The sequence below is a fragment of the Phyllobates terribilis genome, unplaced genomic scaffold (genome assembly GCF_046119375.1).
Source record: "Phyllobates terribilis strain yellow unplaced genomic scaffold, ASM4611937v1 Scaffold_252__1_contigs__length_2834547, whole genome shotgun sequence".
NCBI lineage: Eukaryota > Metazoa > Chordata > Amphibia > Anura > Dendrobatidae > Phyllobates > Phyllobates terribilis.
This window is the reverse complement of record NW_027363012.1, coordinates 1347862-1366269: the sequence shown is the minus strand read 5'-3', so window position 1 is coordinate 1366269 and position 18408 is coordinate 1347862. Positions and strand designations below refer to the sequence as shown.

General features: G+C 47.2%; 1 protein-coding gene across 1 annotated transcript in view; it reads right to left on the bottom strand.

Moving 5' to 3' along the window:
• Positions 1-2652: 2652 nt before the first annotated feature.
• LOC141218958 (ragulator complex protein LAMTOR3-like) overlaps positions 2653-18408 on the bottom strand; it is a 53171-nt gene continuing 37415 nt past the window's right edge. The window contains exons 3-7 of the mRNA XM_073666002.1: positions 12376-12410; positions 12057-12115; positions 10647-10780; positions 9650-9713; positions 2653-3612 (exon numbers count right to left, since the gene is read on the bottom strand). Of these exons, the coding sequence (XP_073522103.1) occupies positions 3407-3612; positions 9650-9713; positions 10647-10780; positions 12057-12115; positions 12376-12410 (498 nt within the window). The 3' untranslated portion in view covers positions 2653-3406. The remainder of the gene's footprint in view (positions 3613-9649; positions 9714-10646; positions 10781-12056; positions 12116-12375; positions 12411-18408) is intronic.

Here is an 18408-nt window from a genome sequence, read left to right as displayed (position 1 = left end):
ATATATACTAGAGTATAAGCCGAGGTACCTAATTTTACCACAAAAAACTGGGAAAATGTATTGACTCGAGTATAAGCCTAGGGTGGGAAATGCAGCAGCTACTGGTAAATTTCCGCATCCTGGTACGCATTGCTCCCTCATCCCCAATCCTGGTATGCATGTCCCCCTCATCCCCAATCGTGGTATGCATGGCCCCCTCATCCCCAATCATGGTATGCATGTCCCCCCCTCATCCCCCAATTCTTGTATGTATGGTACAACTCATCCCCCAATCCTGGTATGCATGGCCTCCTAACTCCCAATCCTGGTATGCATGGCCTCCTCATCCCCCAATCCTGGTATGCATGGCCTGTTCATCCCCCAATCCTGGTATGTACGGCCACATGACTGCACACACAAAAAAATAAACACATATACTCACCTTCCTTCCTCACCTAATGTCCAGCGCTGCATCCTGTTCTGCTGCAGCTCATGTCAGCATCTGAGCAGCGCACGGCGTCACTGCCATGCGCTCTCAGACACTGATGTGAGCTGCCGGCATATTCACTCCTCTCCACGTCGGGATTATGTGCATGGAAAGGAGCGAATATGCATTCTCTTTAGTAGCAAGCACCATTAGCAGGAGCAGCGGCACAAAAAATGTGCTGAAAAACTTGGCTTATACTCAAGTATATACGGTATGTGACGAATTCCCTTAAAGAAAAACAAATAAAAATGCCTAAAAAGAGTATTGGATATTTTAACAAATTTTTAATAAGTTAAGGAAGAGTAGGTTACTGCCAAAGGAGTCTACCCTTGTTGTGGTGGCAGGCTTAAAACAATCTTTTGGTCAAAACAAAAGCTGATGGCTATGTGTGTGATATGGTGTTCAATGGGAGCTGTTAATGTGCGATTGGTGAAGATGTGGCGCAGAAGTGGAGTTTTTCCAAGAGTGGGAGGTGTTGAGGCTAGGCTGGGGGTGGAGCCTGGGCAGTGGGAGGTGTTGAGGCTAGGCTGGGGGTGGAGCCTGGGCAGTGGGAGGTGTTGAGGCTATTCTGGGGGTGGAGCCTGGGCAGTGGGAGGTGTTGAGGCTAGGCTGGGGGTGGAGCATGGGCACAGTCTCAAGGAGGCCTGAAAAATTTGCCAGTATGGGGCCCTGAACTTGCCGGTGGCAGCCCTGCAAATCTAAAAAGAGATGTCTAATCAAAGCTTATCTTGCTGAGAAAGCAGTAAACAATATATTTTTTTTGTATTAGAAATCAGCAATTCAGATGAATGACTGTCCAAGTGTCCATATAATACAAGGAGTGCTATGGTCTGCCAGAGAAGCTCAGTAACAACAAAAACAGTTACAAACTCCCCTCAGAACAAGATCATTGAAGAATGAAATGAAGAATTTATCAATCAGCGAGGAAACAAGCCGCCATAGAAGCCACAGAGTCCTTTACAGTCCCAGGTATTTTAATGTTTTTAATGTTTACCAACTATTCAGGAAGAAGGCCATTTAGTCCCTTATTCACATTGACGTCACTGACACATGGTAAGGTTTTAATACTAGAGGTTAGGACCATCCCGCTTTGGGTACACCTTAACGCTGGTGGGATGGCTTTTACGCTTTTTTACCAAGTACTCCATGTTATTTCTATGCACTATTGCTTTTACTCACAGCAGGGTATATGTGCATTTTGTTTCTGTCTCAGGTTTTGGACATTCTTTAGGAAGTATACTTTTAGGATTTGCCAATTTATTCGTATACAAAATATTAACCAAAGTTGTACAGAAAATGAAATAATCATATACGACTCTGGTTTAATGTAATACTATATGGTGTGCATTAAGATGAATTATAAATGCAATGGTCATTCTCAACCTATTAAAGATAAAGGCCCTGATTCATTAAGACTGGCCTTTTGTACATCAATGTTAATAATGAGCGCCCTGGAGTAAGTTGCTATTCTTAATGAATTAGGAGCCGTACGCCACCCCAAGACATATCCAGTAGCCCTGAGCTGGTGTAGATGGCTGTAGTAATTGACACTACTTTGTGGCTCCTTTCATGGTGAATTTGTCGGGTTTGCACGCTCACGACCAGTCCAAGTTCCACCCACTTTTGGAAAAGCTGGTGAAGCCGGCCAGTAATGGTCTAAGAATGACAAAAGTTGCCAAATTTTTTCACAACTTCAAGTAGCACAAAAACTGCAATCAAGACATTAGTTTTATTATTTTTTTAAAGTTAAATTGTATTGCAAGATGTAAAAACAGTTAATGTGTCAAATGCCGTCATTTCTATTCCAATGCTTCAGCATCGCTTATTATAACCTTCCATACGAGTCTCAAACTCACTAAGTCCCACAAATGATATGGCGATATGTCAGAAGAAAGTTACACAGTAGGGTCACTTTAATTATACATTGACCGCAAAAGACCCCAGTTTAACGTGGCACTAACAAATCTGTGATTCTCCTCCCATGAACAGTTAGAAAATCTTGATGCCGCTGACAAAAGAGCAGCTTTCCCCCAAAAGCAGCGGCCGCACATCACTTTATATTGGAAGGAGCTTACTCCTTTCCACAATCAGGAGCGTCCTCAGACCAGTGTCAAACCTAGTAATGGGAGCTGAAAAACTGCATCATAAGCAGAATGAGTTCCACACACAATTACATCTGGAATATTTTTTCTGTTAATCTTGTAGGTAAAAATCTTAAGGCTACAAGCCTCGGTTCCTCAAGAGACAGTGGTAAGTGCATTATATTCTATAGGCAAGCTTAATAGTTGCAGAAAATAACTTTTCACAATGGTCCTATGCTGACATCTAGTGGCGAGAGGTTTATTATTACAGGTATCTGACTTTCCCCATTGCCACTGCTTTGCTCCGTTCTAGGTGGAAAGTTCACTGAAGATAGCTAGCTATTATAGTCCTAATGTGTTGGTAAGAATTTGTGGTTTGGAAGGTGGATGGCAGCTTCACTCTGATCAGTCGTCCTCCATAGTGACCATGAGGAGGACTAACAACAGGGGGAGCTAGAGAGCAAACCATTCTAGCAGTATTCTGCTTCTGGATTTTACCCGTCAGTGCAGACCAATGTCATTTTAAGCCGCTATGAAACCAGCTACAAAGATCTGCAGATGTCACTGAGACACTCACACGTCATCATTGGCTCTGTGCACACAATGTCCTAGGTTTAATATCAGCAAGTTACAATTTAATGTGGTTCCAGATAGAAAAGCAACAGAGAATACGACCGATACAAATCTACGCCTCTTACTGTGTTAATACAATGGTTATCTGCAGGGAATTTGTTGGTTAATTGCCCAGTGTAACCACAACTGGATCCATCTCTGCAGCGGATAAGCTCCTTCACTTAGGGGGAATGTGAAATGTTAGGGCTGATGCCCCCTAGAAATCCAGCAATTCTCCTTCATTTCTCTAGCAGAGAGGAATATTACTCAGTGCACTGGCAGAACTACGAGTACAAAGTGTTTCATTGCTTTGGAAATGGCAACCTTTTTTTTTTTCCCCACACCAAAAGTTCATGACTTCTTTTGAGGACCACGCAGATGAAGAATTCTCCACCACTTGCCGAAGCTCTTCAAACAAGGGGCCAAGTTCTTTTTCCAAACTAAGAATTAGACCTAAAAATAAAAAAAATATATATGAATAAATAGTGAAAATTGACTGCAGAAGTCCATATTTCTATGTATATTCCAGCTGTTGGCAGACTACAAGCTGCTGTAGACAATATGTGTACTCCGATTTCAGGGCAGAAAGTGGGAACCTGAAACTTTCCATCATCCGGCATAAAACTGCATCAAACGGTAGAAATGAGAGGAACCTGTTCTGGGAACTGCTCTTTGTCCAACTGCTTAAAGGGGATATTGAGTGAAGACAAGTTCTGTAACTTACTGATCGTGGAGGTCGTGTCGCACTGTTTGGAAGCAGAAGGAACTTTAATCCTCATTACAAAATGAAACTAATATTATGCAGATAGAACTAAAACTTGACTATGTTGAGCCAGTTGTGACATTTGTTAGTGGCTGATAACTGGTCAGTGATGACTAGCCCACTGTGTAATCTTAGTTCAGGTGGACAATATGGTAGACATAGTGCTGGATGCGTCTGAGACCGGTTATTGATGGCATTTGTTGTGCAGTGTAATTACTATTGTAGTGGCTTCCATTCAGAGCACACATGAAGCCAATACATTTTGGCTAAAGGGATTCTCCAAAGACGAGTTATCACTTATTGATTAGTGGGGGCAAATCAAGAAATTTTTATCCCCAGCAGGGTACTTTTATCCTCATTAAAGTTCATCAGCAGTGCACATGCCTGATTGCAGGACCATTCGTTCTCTATGGGGCGGCCAGAAAAAGCCGAATGCAGCATTCCACAGCCCACAGGGAATGAGTAGAGCAGCGGTCAACCATCTTTCTAATGGGCATGAAAGTGCCCCCTTTTACCAATCGGTGCAGGTTGCAGTGGTCATACCTCCACCGATCAATCAGTTATCAGCCACCTTGTGCATAGGCGGTTACTTGTTTTCACCAGACAGATTTTAAGCAAATGTTTGATGTGAGAGTCAATTTAGATCCATTGCTTCCACTCAGCTGAATGATGGGCGTGCTATCCTCTGAAGAATAGGACACCCGTATTATAGTCCAGGAAAGCGGGCACAAGTTGGAAGTGGATCTGTCAGGACTAGTGTTGAGAATTGGAGACCAGAGCACTTTTTTGACGTTAAGTATAAGTTATATATTTTTCTAAACACATCTAAAAATATTTTAAGGACACTTTACTAGTATTTTTTGTTGTTGTTATTGCACTGACTGCACATTTTAAATTATCTTTGTGTAAGGACCACATCACACCATTACTGGATACAGAACATCTACAGTATCATTAAGGGATCAGTAGTTGTATCTCATCAACTCTGACAAGAACCAAGAACCATTTCATGTAAATTGGGACAGGGTAGATTGGATTTTCTCCTCGGCTTCCAGTTGAGAAATTCTTCTTTCACAACAGACATACAGTACAGACCAAAAGTTTGGACACACCTTCTCATATAAAGATTTTTCTGTATTTTCATGACTTTGAAAATTGTACATTCACACTGAAGGCATCAAAACTATGAATTAACACATGTGGAATTATATACTTAACAAAAAAGTGTGAAACAACTGAAAATATGTCTTATATTCTAGGTTCTTCAAAGTAGCCACCTTTTGCTTTGATGACTGCTTTGCACACTCTTGGCATTCTCTTGATGAGCTTCAAGAGGTAGTCACCGGAAATGGTCTTCCAACAATCTTGAAGGAGTTCCCAGAGATGCTTAGCACTTGTTGGCCCTTTTGCCTTCACTCTGCGGTCCAGCTCACCCCAAACCATCTCGATTGGGTTCAGGTCTGGTGACTGTGGAGGCCAGGTCATCTGGCGTTGCACCCCATCACGCTCCCTCTTGGTCAAATAGCCCTTACACAGCCTTGGAGGTGTGTTTGGGGTCATTGTCCTGTTGAAAAATAAACGATGGTCCAACTAAACACAAACCGGATGGAATAGCATGCTGCTGCAAGATGCTGTGGTAGCCATGCTGGTTCAGTATGCCTTCAATTTTGAATAAATCCCCAACAGTGTCACCAGCAAAGCACCCCCACACCATCACACCTCCTCCTCCATGCTTCACGGTGGGAACCAGGCATGTAGAGTCCATCCGTTCACCTTTTCTGCATCACACAAAGACACGGCGGTTGGAACCAAAGATCTCAAATTTGGACTCATCAGACCAAAGCACAGATTTCCACTGGTCTAATGTCCATTCCTTGTGGTGTTTAGCCCAAACAAGTCTTTTCTGCGTGTTGCCTGTCCTTAGCAGTGGTTTCCTAGCAGCTATTTTACCATGAAGGCCTGCTGCACAAAGTCTCCTCTTAACAGTTGTTGTAGAGATGTGTCTGCTGCTAGAACTCTGTGTGGCATTGACCTGGTCTCTAATCTGAGCTGCTGTTAACCTGCGATTTCTGAGGCTGGTGACTCGGATAAACTTATCCTCAGAAGCAGAGGTGACTCTTGGTCTTCCTTTCCTGGGGCGGTCCTCATGTGAGACAGTTTCTTTGTAGCGCTTGATGGTTTTTGCAACTGCACTTGGGGACACTTTCAAAGTTTGCCCAATTTTTCAGACTGACTGACCTTCATTTCTTAAAGTAATGATGGCCACTCGTTTTTCTTTACTTAGATGCTTTTTTCTTGCCATAATACAAATTCTGAGAGTCTATTCAGTAGGACTATCAGCTGTGTATCCACCTGACTTCTGCACAACACAACTGAAGGTCCCAACCCCATTTATAAGGCAAGAAATCCCACTTATTAAACCTGACAGGGCACACCTGTGAAGTGAAAACCATTTCCGGTGACTACCTCTTGAAGCTCATCAAGAGAATGCCAAGAGTGTGCAAAGCAGTCATCAAAGCAAAAGGTGGCTACTTTGAAGAACCTAGAATATAAGACATATTTTCAGTTGTTTCACACTTTTTTGTATCTATATATATAATCGTCTTATCCCGTCTGTCTGTCTGTCTGTGTGTCTGTCTGTCCAGGAAATCCCGCGTCGCTCATTGGTCCGCCAGAGGCCAATCAGCGCCGCGGGATTTCTGAAAAAAGATGGCGGCCGTTAGCGGCTCATTTGCGGAACGGAGCTCAGCGGCGATGCAGCCGGGAGATGACCGGCGCGAGGTGCTCATCTCCCGGCCGGTAGCAGCGGAAGGAACCCGACCGCCGGACACATCTGCGGGACGGAGATGGAGCCGGGAGATGAGCGCCGAGAGGCGCTCATCTCCCGGCCGGTAGCAGGGGAAGGACCGCCGGCGCCGCTGACCTCCATGCGGAAGGGAGGACCGGGGAGCGGCGCTGCGGGTCGGGATACTTCTGCTGCAAGCGCCCGCTATGTCCTGGGTTCTCGCAGCGTAAGTAGCCGCACAGGCAGCGCCGCTCCCCGGTCCTCACCAAGACGATTCGATGATTGGTCACGGTCTTCGGACCCGACCAATCACTGATCTTAGCGCAAAACTTAAACACCGCTGTGCTGATTGGTCGCCGACGCTGCCCGCGACCAATCACCGATTTGGTCGCCAAATTTAAATATCGGCCGCGACCAATCAGCACAGCGGTGTTTAAATGTGGAGCTAAGATCGGTGATTGGTCGCGGCCGATATTTAAATTTGGCGCCCAAATCGGTGATTGGTCGCGTTCAGCGGCCGCGACCAATGAGCACAATAGTGTTTAACTTTGGCGCCAAAATCAGTGATTGGTCGCGGGCCAAGACAGCGACCAATCACCGATTTGTGCGGCAGATTTAAATAGCGGCCGCGACCAATTGGATGTCAGCGGTGCTGCCTGTGCGGGTACTTCCGCTCCGAGAACCCGGGACATGAGCGGGCGCTCGGTGCAGAAGTATCCGGACCCGCAGCGCCGCTCCCCGGTCCTCCCTTCACACCCTAGCCGCTGATGTCCCCACAGTATCTGCATGGTGTTACAAAGGTCCGGACATTTGTGTTAAAAATCGCTGATTGGTCGCTGGCGCTGCCCGTGACCAATCACCGATTTGGGCGCCAAATTTAAATATCGGCCGCGACCAATCACCGATCTTGGCTCCACATTTAAACACCGCTGTGCTGATTGGTCGCGGACGCTATTTAAATGTGGCGCCAAAATCGATGATTGGTCGCGCCCTACGTCGGCGACCAATCAGCACAGCGGTGTTTAAATGTGGAGCCAAGATCGGTGATTGGTCGCGGCCGATATTTAAATTTTGCGACCAAATCGGTGATTGGTCGCGGGCAGCGCCAGCGACCAATCAGCGATTTTTAACACAAATGTCCGGACCTTTGTAACACCATGCAGATACTGTGGGGACATCAGCGGCTAGGGTGTGAAGGGAGGACCGGGGAGCGGCGCTGCGGGTCGGGATACTTCTGCTCCGAGCGCCCGCTCATGTCCCGGGTTCTCGCAGCGGAAGTACCCGCACAGGCAGCGGCGCTCCCCGGTCCTCACTAATACAATTCCGCTCCTCACCAATACGATTCGCTGGTTGGTCGCGTGCGGACAGCGCGACCAATCAGTGATCTTGGCGCTAAAGTTAAACACCGCTCTGCTGATTGGTCGCGGCCGCTGCCCGCGACCAATCACCGATTTAGGCGCCACATTTAAATAGCGGCCGCGACCAATCACCGATCTTGCCGCCACATTTAAACACTGCTGTGCTAATTGGTCGCGGACGCCAGCCGCAACCAATCAGCGACCTTGGCGCCAAATTTAAACAACGCTCTGCTGATTGGCCGCGGATGCCGGACGCGTCCAATCAGCGAGATTGGTGCCAAATTTAAACAACGCTCTGCTGATTGGTCGCGGACTCCAGCCGCGACCAATCAACGAGATTGGCGCCAAATTTAAGCAACGCTCTGCTGATTGATCGCGGTCGCTGGCCGAGATCAATCAGCAGTATTGGTGCAAAATTTAAACACCGCTCTGCTGATTGGTCGCGGTTGTCGGCCGTGACCAGTCAGCAGTATTGGCGCCAAATTTAAACCTCACTCTGCTGATTGGTCGCAACCACCGGCCGCGACCAATCTTCGTTTTTTGTGCCAAATTTAAACAATGCTCTGCTGATTGGTCGCGGTCGCTTGCCGCGACCCATTAGCAGTATTGGGGCCAAATTTAAACCCCGCTCTGCTGATGGGTCGCGGCCGGCGATCGCGACCAATCAGCATTATTGGTGCCAAATTTAAACCCCGCTCTGCTGATTGGTCGCGGCCGCCAGCCGCGAACAATCAGCGAGATTGGCGACAATTTTAAACACCGCTCTGCTGATTGGTTGAGGCCGCCGGCCGCGACCAATCAGCGATTTTGGCGCCAAATTTAAACACCGCTCTGCTGATTGGTCGCGGATGCCGGACGCGTCCAATCAGCAAGATTGGCGCCAAATTTAAACAACGCTCTGCTGATTGATCGCGGTCGCGACTAATCAGCGATTTTGGTGCCAAATTTAAACACGCTATCCAGTCCTCACTAACACGGTTCGCCGATTGGTCGCGACCGCCGCCCGCGACCAATCAGCGATTTTGGCCCAAAATTTAAACACCGCTTTGCTGATTGGTTGCGGCCGCCAGCCGCGACCAATCAGCGAGATTGGTGCCAAATTTAAACACCGCTCTGCTGATTGGTCGCGGTCGCGACCAATCAGCAGTATTGGCGCCAAATTTAAAAACCGCTCTGCTGATTGGTCGCGACTAATCAGCGATTTTGGTGCCAAATTTAAACACGCTCTCCAGTTCTCACTAGCACGCTTTGCTGATTGGTCGCGGTTGCCAAACGTGACCAATCAGCGATTTTGGCGCCAAATTTAAACACCGCTCTGCTAATTGCGCCCGGTCGGTCGCATACATATTCTAGAATACCCGATGCGTTAGAATCGGGTCACCATCTAGTAAGTATATAATTCCACATGTGTTAATTCATAGTTTTGATGCCTTCAGTGTGAATGTACAATTTTCAAAGTCATGAAAATACAGAAAAATCATTAAATGAGAAGGTGTGTCCAAACTTTTGGTCTGTACTGTACACTGCACCTTTTATCGGGCTAGACATGTAAATACAATGTAAATAATACAGAAGAACGCTTACCTGTATTGGCATTGCTGCTAGCTATGAAGCTCACAACCAACGGCAATCTGTTAAACTGGACAACCTGAAACACAAATCAATGACTTACAGACAATAGAAATGAAGTGATACTTATAACCTCCATATTTCCATGCTGCTTAAAGGCGTTTTCTATTGTGTAAATGATGCTTTACTGTACAATGAACATGGAAAACACTTCCAATGGATCCCTATGAACCGTAATGTGAGGTATGCATGGAGAAAGTGACTTGTGGACCACAAAGAAAACACTGTGAGATCCGGTTAATATCAGTGCAATGAGGACTGAAACAGCAATTCTAAAAGGAGGATGGGCCTATTAATATGTCTATTAACACCGGCACTTTACACACAATCCTCATAACAAATGGAATTAAAACAAAGTGTTTCATCAGGGTTTAGCTTGTTCTTGGACCCCACGCTTTACTCCCCCTCCCCAGGTGCAGGGCTGAGTCTCCACCATAGCTCTCGGTAACGGATATGGGCTGCAGCGCTGACGTCATGTCGACAGCACACCAGCAAATCAGAGAGCTCAGTGGCTTGGTGGTGTAGACAAAACACCCCACTCAAAACACCTGAGCTCACTGACTGGCTGCCAAGCTGCTGATGTGACATCGGCCCCGCAGGTAATACTGGACACATGGAGCAGCCGGAGAGGCTCAGCACCGGACCGGAAGAGGGTGGCTTACACCAGACAATTTTACAATCGTTTTATAACAAACTGCACCCAGGGATCACGATTTTCTGATTTGGGACAATCTCTTTGAGAACTTTGGAAAATATTTACAATCTACATATCTAAAGCCAACTGTATAGCAGGTCAGACAGACCTGCCCGAAAATACCTGCCCCAAAAAACTCTAAACCAGAAGATGATACCACTTGTATCTGGTTGGGATGAGCATGTCCATCACCACCACCGATTGTGATAATCACACCTGATGCTCACAAAGCCGTCCTGGGTCTACAGCCTTACCTACCTGATACGTGTTGTAGTAACATATGATGCTTTTGTTTTCGGAGAGTCCCAGCTTGCTTCCCTGGTCAGTGGCCAGTGCAAATGTGGATAGGAAACATGGCCTCAGAGCATGTTCAGGGGAATTCTCATTTGCAACTGATAAAGAAAACAGCAATAAGTGTTTGAATGTGAACATTTCTATAATCCAGTCTCCTACTTTTGGTTGATGAGGTACAAGCAGCCCTAAATGGCTGTACACAAATAGAGGGTCCTGGTTTTTCTTTATAGCCCAAGTCATGTGGCATGGCTCTTTACAACTCTGGAGCAAATGCATGTACCTGTATGTTCGTACTGGGGTCTGCATGTGTGGAGGGGGCTCAGCTTGCGCCATATACCGGCTGCTATACAGCCACCATCAGTCTTCAGCAGCAGCGCTTGTTCCAGTCGCTGATGTTTAACTACCTAGGCGCTGCTGTCAATCACTGGCAGTGGCAGTTAAATAGAGCAATCATAGTTTTGCAGTATATAGAAAAAGCAAAGGATCACAGGTTTTCAAGTCCTCTAAGCGGACTAAAAAATAAAGTAAACTAATTGTATTAAGATTCATATCACCCTCTTTTTCCTTTTAAAAATAATGAAAGTGGTTTCCAACTTCAGATTTTGATGCAGTTTTTGAAGCCAAAACCAAGAGTGGATTAAAAAAAGAGACATCTACCATTTATTATTCATTTCTGGCTTTAGCTACAAAAACCGCTTAAAAAAAAAAAAAAAATCTCAACATGGAAACAAACCCATCCACTACTTTTACATTGATGCCCCATGCGTAGGATAGAGCATCAATGTCTGATCAACTGGGGTCCCACAACCAGCACCCCTGATGATCAGCTGTAATCGGTGCTGCCGGACGGAAGTGCTTACTTGCAGATCTTGGCCGCCTAGTTGTAGTGGCCGCCGTGGAGTACTACACATCCGCCTCTTATTAAATTGAACTGAATAGGAGGTGAATGTGAAGTACCCTGCGGTGGCCACTACAACTTGATGGCCAAGCTCCGCAAGTAAGCACTTACAGCCGGCGGCACCGATAACAGCGGATCGGCGGGAGTGCCGGGTGTGGGACCCCAACCAACCAGACATTGATGTCCTATCCTACGGATAGGGCATCAATGTACACGTAGTGGACAACTTCTTTAATCTCAATTATCATTATGGCTGAAATTATTAGATTGAGTTCCAATATTGGCAGGAACAAATCTGCTGGTCAGATAGTTCCTTGTGGGCTCACCAGTGCTTCATCATATCCGCATCATTAATTTGGAAGTTTGAGATAACAGTTGAGGTGTGTAACCTAGCTGTAAGAGTGGGTATAAGGGCAGAGAACCACATTACAGCAGAACTGCATGCCGAGACATGCATGTCCATTCTAGTTCCTTACCTTTAATTACAGGTACCCCATCTCTGTCTGACACTACAATGGCATGAAGTCCTTCAACACTAATAAAACAACAATCAAAAGGTTATGTTAGTAATAGACATAATTTACTACACACCTCACATCAGAATGACCATTGTTAACGAGCCAACGCATGGGCATTGGTATCAGAAATAAAGGCCCCAGAGACCAGGCTGTATCGTCAGAGAGAGGAGGGCAGGAGTTTTGTTATTCAGACCTTGGGAGTTGAGGTCTTAAATTATTAAATATAATTACATAATAGCAATCATTAATCATACGAAAAACTATGGAAAGAAAGTACCTTGGAAGTTTTTTGTAAAGGAACCTTCTCAAGTCCTTGGAAAAGAAAAGAAAAAGCAGATGAGTATGGGTACCCATATCTAACCAAGAACAGGATGGCGGGCTTCAGAATGTTAGCCAATGCAAAGTGGAACTCCTGTACTCCTGACAGGCAGAGGCCCGGGAGGTAACACCATCACCTATCCAGCTATTATGGCATATCCTGTGCATGTACCATGAATGCTGGAGATTAAAAAACCCTTTGATACGAGAGATCAACCCTAAGCTTTCATAATATTGGATGTTAAGATAAAAAAAATGTAGTAGATAAACCACTTCCCGTCAAAGCACTTCCTAATGGAACATGCCCATTGACATTAGGCCTTGCATCTTCATCCTGGAATCATGATCCCAGGGCTCCATCCAACAGTGCTCACTACCCACATCAAGCAGGGACCCAGCAGTGAAAGGGTGCACTGTCAGCACTCTGCCGCTGCTCCGTTAACTCCTTACATGCCATGGTCACTGGAGATATTAGATCCGACTGGAGACACCATCTAATAGGCGGCCTGCCAATATAACACACACAGGCTGGACATTGAACTGCACTAATGGATTATTTATGCAACTAACGCATTGCGTGTTCCCGTTGTGAAACTAATCATTTACAAAAATGTTGAAAAACAGGTTTTGTTTTCCCAATAATTTTTTTTTATCAAATAAAAAACAAATTCCAACAAAAAAAACACACACATTTGTCATTTTATCACAAAAATAAGGATGACCAAAAAGACTTACATATCCCAAAATAGTACCAATAAAACACGTTATGATCCTAAGAATATGAAAACAATAAAACAGAAAAAAAAGATTTATTTTTACAGAGGGGTGTACTCATTTGTGGGATCCCGATCCATCAGCCAAGTCAGTAGTCTCTGGCCTCTGGATAGGAGGCTCGCAAATCTCTTACTTTGGAGGGGTCCCTAACGTGGCTTTTGATTAGTCTGGCTGGTGCAACGTCATTAATGTGTCATCAGTAGTGTTGAGCATCCGATGCTGAAATATCGGGTATCGGCCGATATTCGCGGTATCGGAATTCCGATACTTTTGCAATATCGTATACCGGAATCGGAAGTTTCCATAATGCAATGAGCCAGTTTCATTTTATTCAGCCAATGAGGATCCTAAGAAGTGTGGGCACATCCTGTTAGGCATGTAGGCTTCTTAACTAATTGCATGGCTGTGATTGGCTGCTGAAATGATGTCATGATGCACTATAAAAGCCGCCGCCACCATTTTGAGCTCACTCTGCTGTGAATTCAGTTAGGGATAGGACGCTGTTGTTCTCAGGGACAGTTTTAGCTACCTATTAGCTCTATTCTGCTTTACCCAAGCTACTTTATAAATCGCTGTGCCTTGCAGCGCTAGTGCACAGTTCTCTGTGCTGTTCACGGCTGTCTGCAAGGTCTCTGTGTGTGAGTGCAGCTCACGCTGTAGTGTGTGCTTCAGCCACGTCTGGTTGTAGTCTGCTCAGCGTGCGTCACTGCCTCATACATTGTCCTTTTTTGCTAATTGATCATTTTTCCTGATTTCTCCTATTAGTGTGGTGGTTCCATCCGTATTCAGCTAAACTGGTTCCAAACACACTATATAGGAGTAGATAGAGGAGCCTTTCTGCAGCATTGGGCCCTGCAGCCCCAGCCAGATTAGTATTAGCCTATTTTTTGTAGCCTCATCTATTGCATTGTAGGTTACCTTCCTGCATTGTAATAGCTACAAAAAGTTTGTGATACTATCGGTATTACATCTTTGGGCACATCCGGTGTCTTTTTGTGACAAAAAAGACCTAAATAAAGCTCACCAAACACTCCACTTTACAGTTATGTAGGCCACATTAGCTCATGTTAAAGTCTACACTTTATAAAATTAGTTTCTTATACCTGTTAGCAGCTGTTCAGGAATAAGCACACTAAGCCCTTAGTACTTTTCTGCCTATCTTTATCAGTCTACCAAGATGAAGAAGGCAGGGAGTAAGGCATGTGGTCGTGGGCGTGCAGTTTCTGCAGGGAGAGGACGTGAGGATTCTGTGCCTGTAGGGAGAGGACGTGGGGATTCTGTGCCTGCTGCGGGCACCAGTGACTCAGCATCCCCCAGTTTTACCAGGGAACAGTCCTTTATGCGCAGCTTTGTAGGAGCTAGCCGTACCCCACTGCTGCGGGAGGACCAAATTGAAGCCGTTGTCGGATGGATGGCAGCGAACGCATCGACTTCAATTAGTTCCAGATCCTCTCAGGTCCTGAGCACTGAAGAGCACCCATCTGTCTCTTCACCACCTGCCAAATTGCCCAGGCAGTCAGAGAGCCCTGTACAGGAGCCATCTCTACTTCTGTTCTCTGAATCTCTTTGCTTGGAAAGAGGGGGCCAGGCAAGCAGAATTCTAGAATTTGAAGAAGAGGTAGTATGCAGTGATGCGCAACCGTTTTGTCTCTCGGAATCTGAAGAGGCGGGTGGGCCAGTGCCTATGGTCAGCAGCACACCTCAGTACGCATCTGATGATGAGACTCAGGTGCCACTTTCTGGTGCGTACTGTGCTGTTGAGACTACCCAGGAGAAGCAGTTGTTTGAAGAGGGTGGTGTAGATGATGAGGTCCTTGACCCATCATGGCGTGAGGGACAGGAAGGTGGTGGGAGCAGCTCTGAGGAAGAGATTCCCCGAACGGCCCAAAAAGGAGGGAGAGGGAGGGGGCAGACTTGGTTGCCTGTAGCCTCCACTTCGGCACCCATTAGGAGCATGGCTCTTCCAAAATCCAAAGCGGGCGCTCCCAAGACTTGCAGTGCCTGGTCCTTTTTTGACACAGTTGCAGATGACATTTGCTTTGTCAAATGCAAGCTGTGTAATCAGAAGGTGAAAAGAGGGAAAAGTGTCAGCAACCTCAATACCACAAATATGTGGAAACATGTGCGGACCAAGCACGTGGTGGAGTTAGAAAAACACACTGAAGACCTAGGCCAACCTACAGCGCCACCTACCACTGCTTCAGCTCGTGTTGTAGCCTCTTCCTCCAGCTCACACACAGCTGGTTCAGCTTCCTCACAGGATCGCCATGGAAGAATCTCTGGCACTGTTGTACAGAGACACAGTGTAATTCCACCCACAGCACCACTTTCCTTGTCATCCTCACACTCCCAGGCCAGTCTACAGCCATCGTTAGCACAGGCATGGGAGAAAAGGCGCCCATGCTCGGCAAACCACCCCCGAGCACAGGCACTGAATGCTGGCATTGCTAAACTACTGGCCCTTGAAATGCTATCATTCAGGCTGGTGGAGACTGACACCTTCCATAACTTTATGGTATTGGCAGTCCCACAATACAACGTGCCCAGCCGCTTTTATTTCAGCAGGCAAGCCGTCCCTGCCCTGCAACAGAATGTGGAGGGAAAAATTAAACATGCGCTACAAAATGCCGTCAATAGCAAGGTCCACTTGACCACCGATGCGTGGACCAGTAAGCATGGACAGGGACGATACCTTTCCCTCACTGCCCATTGGGTAAATGTTGTGGAGCCAGGTACAGATCTTGAGAGTGGCGCTGTACGTGTTCTGCCAACTCCAAGGATTGCAGGAATCCAGTCTGTACACATTGACTCCTCCTCATACTCCAGTTCCTCTGAATCAGCGCTGCTGGAGCCGTCACGGTCTACCTCCACATTGACCCGTGAACGGTTACCTGTTATGATGACCGATATGAGCACAGCCATGGCCAAACGTCAACAGGCCGTATTAAAATTAATTTCTTTGGGGAATCGAAGCCACACAGCGCAGGAGCTCTGGAATGCCATCAAGCAGCAGAGCGACGTGTGGTTTGTGCCAGCGAATCTCCAGCCAGGCATGGTAGTGTGCGACAATGGCCGAAATCTGGTGGCAGCTCTGGGCCTAGGCAACCTCACTCACATCCCATGTCTGGCACATGTGCTCAACTTGGTCGTGCAGAGTTTTTTGAGGGACTATCCAGATCTTGATGCACTGCTTCACAAGGTCCGCATAGAGTGCGCTCACTTGCGGCGTTCCAGCAACGCAAGATCGCGCATTGCAACTCTGCAGCGCCGATTATGTCTTCCGCCGATTATGTCTTCCGGAACATCGCATTATATGTGACCTACCCACGAGGTGGAATTCAACGTTACATATGTTGGAGAGGTTGTGTGAGCAGCAGGCAGCAGTAATGGAGTACCAGCAGCAGCAGGCGCAAACAAGTCGCAGTGCGCGCCGTTCACACTTCACCACCACTGAGTGGGCCTCTATGAAGGACATTTGCCACGTTTTTTGTGCCTTCGATTATTCCACGCGGATGGCGAGTGCAGATGATGCACACTAGTCAGCATGACTATCCCCCTTATCAGCCAGCTTGAAAAAACACTGCAAGCACTAAGGGACGAGGTTTTGGAAGAGGTGGAGGATGAGGAGTCACAAATGCCACCTGCTTCTCTACAGTCTGCGCAACGTGGTTCCTCACAAAGGCCTAGGCAGGGGATACTTTGTGAGGAGGATGAGGAGAAGTCAATGGAGGAGGAAGACATCTGTCCAGAGGAGGGAGGTACACAATGCTCTAGTAGTTAGTATCTAGAGCGAGGGTGGGGTGATGCAGAGCAGGCAGAGATCACGCCTCAAGCAGGGGACAGCGTTTCTTGGCCAGTTGGCAGTCTGCAGCACATGGTTGATTTCATGCTGCAGTGCCTGAGAAACGAACGCCGCATCGCCCACATTCTCAACACGGCTGATTATTGTGTGTCCACCCTCCTAGATCCTCGCTACCGGGACAACTTACAAAGCCTCATAACACCGTTGAACCAGGAGCGTAAAATGCGGGAGTACTAAGACGCACTGGTGCATTCCATCATGTTCTCCATTCCAACCGAGAGCAGTGCTGCTAGTGCTTTACAAAGCAGCTCAATGCGTCGAGGCAGTGGAGGAAGCTCTGCACAAAGAGGGAGCAGAAGCAGCGCCTCAGCACAAGGCAAGACCAGTATGACCCAAATATGGCAAAGTTTTGTGTCCCCGCCGCCACAAATGTCTACACCATCACAGACGGCTCCAGTCAGCAGGAGGCAACGTTTCCGTCAGATGGTGACAGACTACATGTCTTGCCCTCTCAGTGTACTCCCAGACGGCTCTTCCCCCTTCAAGTTTTGGGTCTGTAAGCTGGATACATAGCTAGAGCTTAGCCAGTATGCATTGGAGGTGCTAGCTTGCCCTGCTGCTAGTGTAGTATCGGAACACGTCTTTAGTGCCTCAGGTGGTGTACTAATGACTCGCCCCCTGGGTCGTGGGGCACTCGGATCCGAGCAATAGGGAAACGATGGGGGTAGTGGTGGCACCCCGGTTCCGTGGCTCAGGGTGGTCAGACCGGTGGTAGTCTGCTATGCGCTGTTGGTATGTCCGACTACGCCACCCGTGGATTGCAGTCAGTGCGAACCGCCACTGCCAGGCAGAGCACTGGGGCTGATGATGTATGCAGCTGGGGTAGTGTGACTCCCCACGGGAAGAGTGCGGCCCCAGGGCAGTATAATGGAGGATGGGGGTGATGGTGTAGGGCGTCCCAGTACCGTTAGTGCTGGAGGAGCAAGGAGCACACAGACAACAGGTTGCAGTCCAGGGTCTTTACTAGAACAGGTGAACTGACCCACAAACAGTCCCGGCTAAGAGGGGACCTGGATGTCTGAGAGCAAATGGGAAGTTGGCCCTGGTCAGGGTGAGGGTGTAGGCCTACCGTGCTCTCTGCGCTCCTTCTGGCTATCTCCTCCTTATAGGGTAACAGCCCACGTTCCCGAGCTCACCGTGTCCTCTCGCCCGTATGGTTTGCAACGTGGGTCCCTTTCTACTCTCGGCCTGGTACGGCTTTGCTAGTCCCTTCTGCTGTGGCGGAGCCTCCAGGCTTCTTAGGCCAAGGAACATACAGTCCCCCGCGGACTGGTTATCTGCTGCAGGACGTGGAATCCTCACAGCCTCAGACACCAAAGTCTGGTAAATTTGGTTCTTTGTCTGCCAGGACAGGCG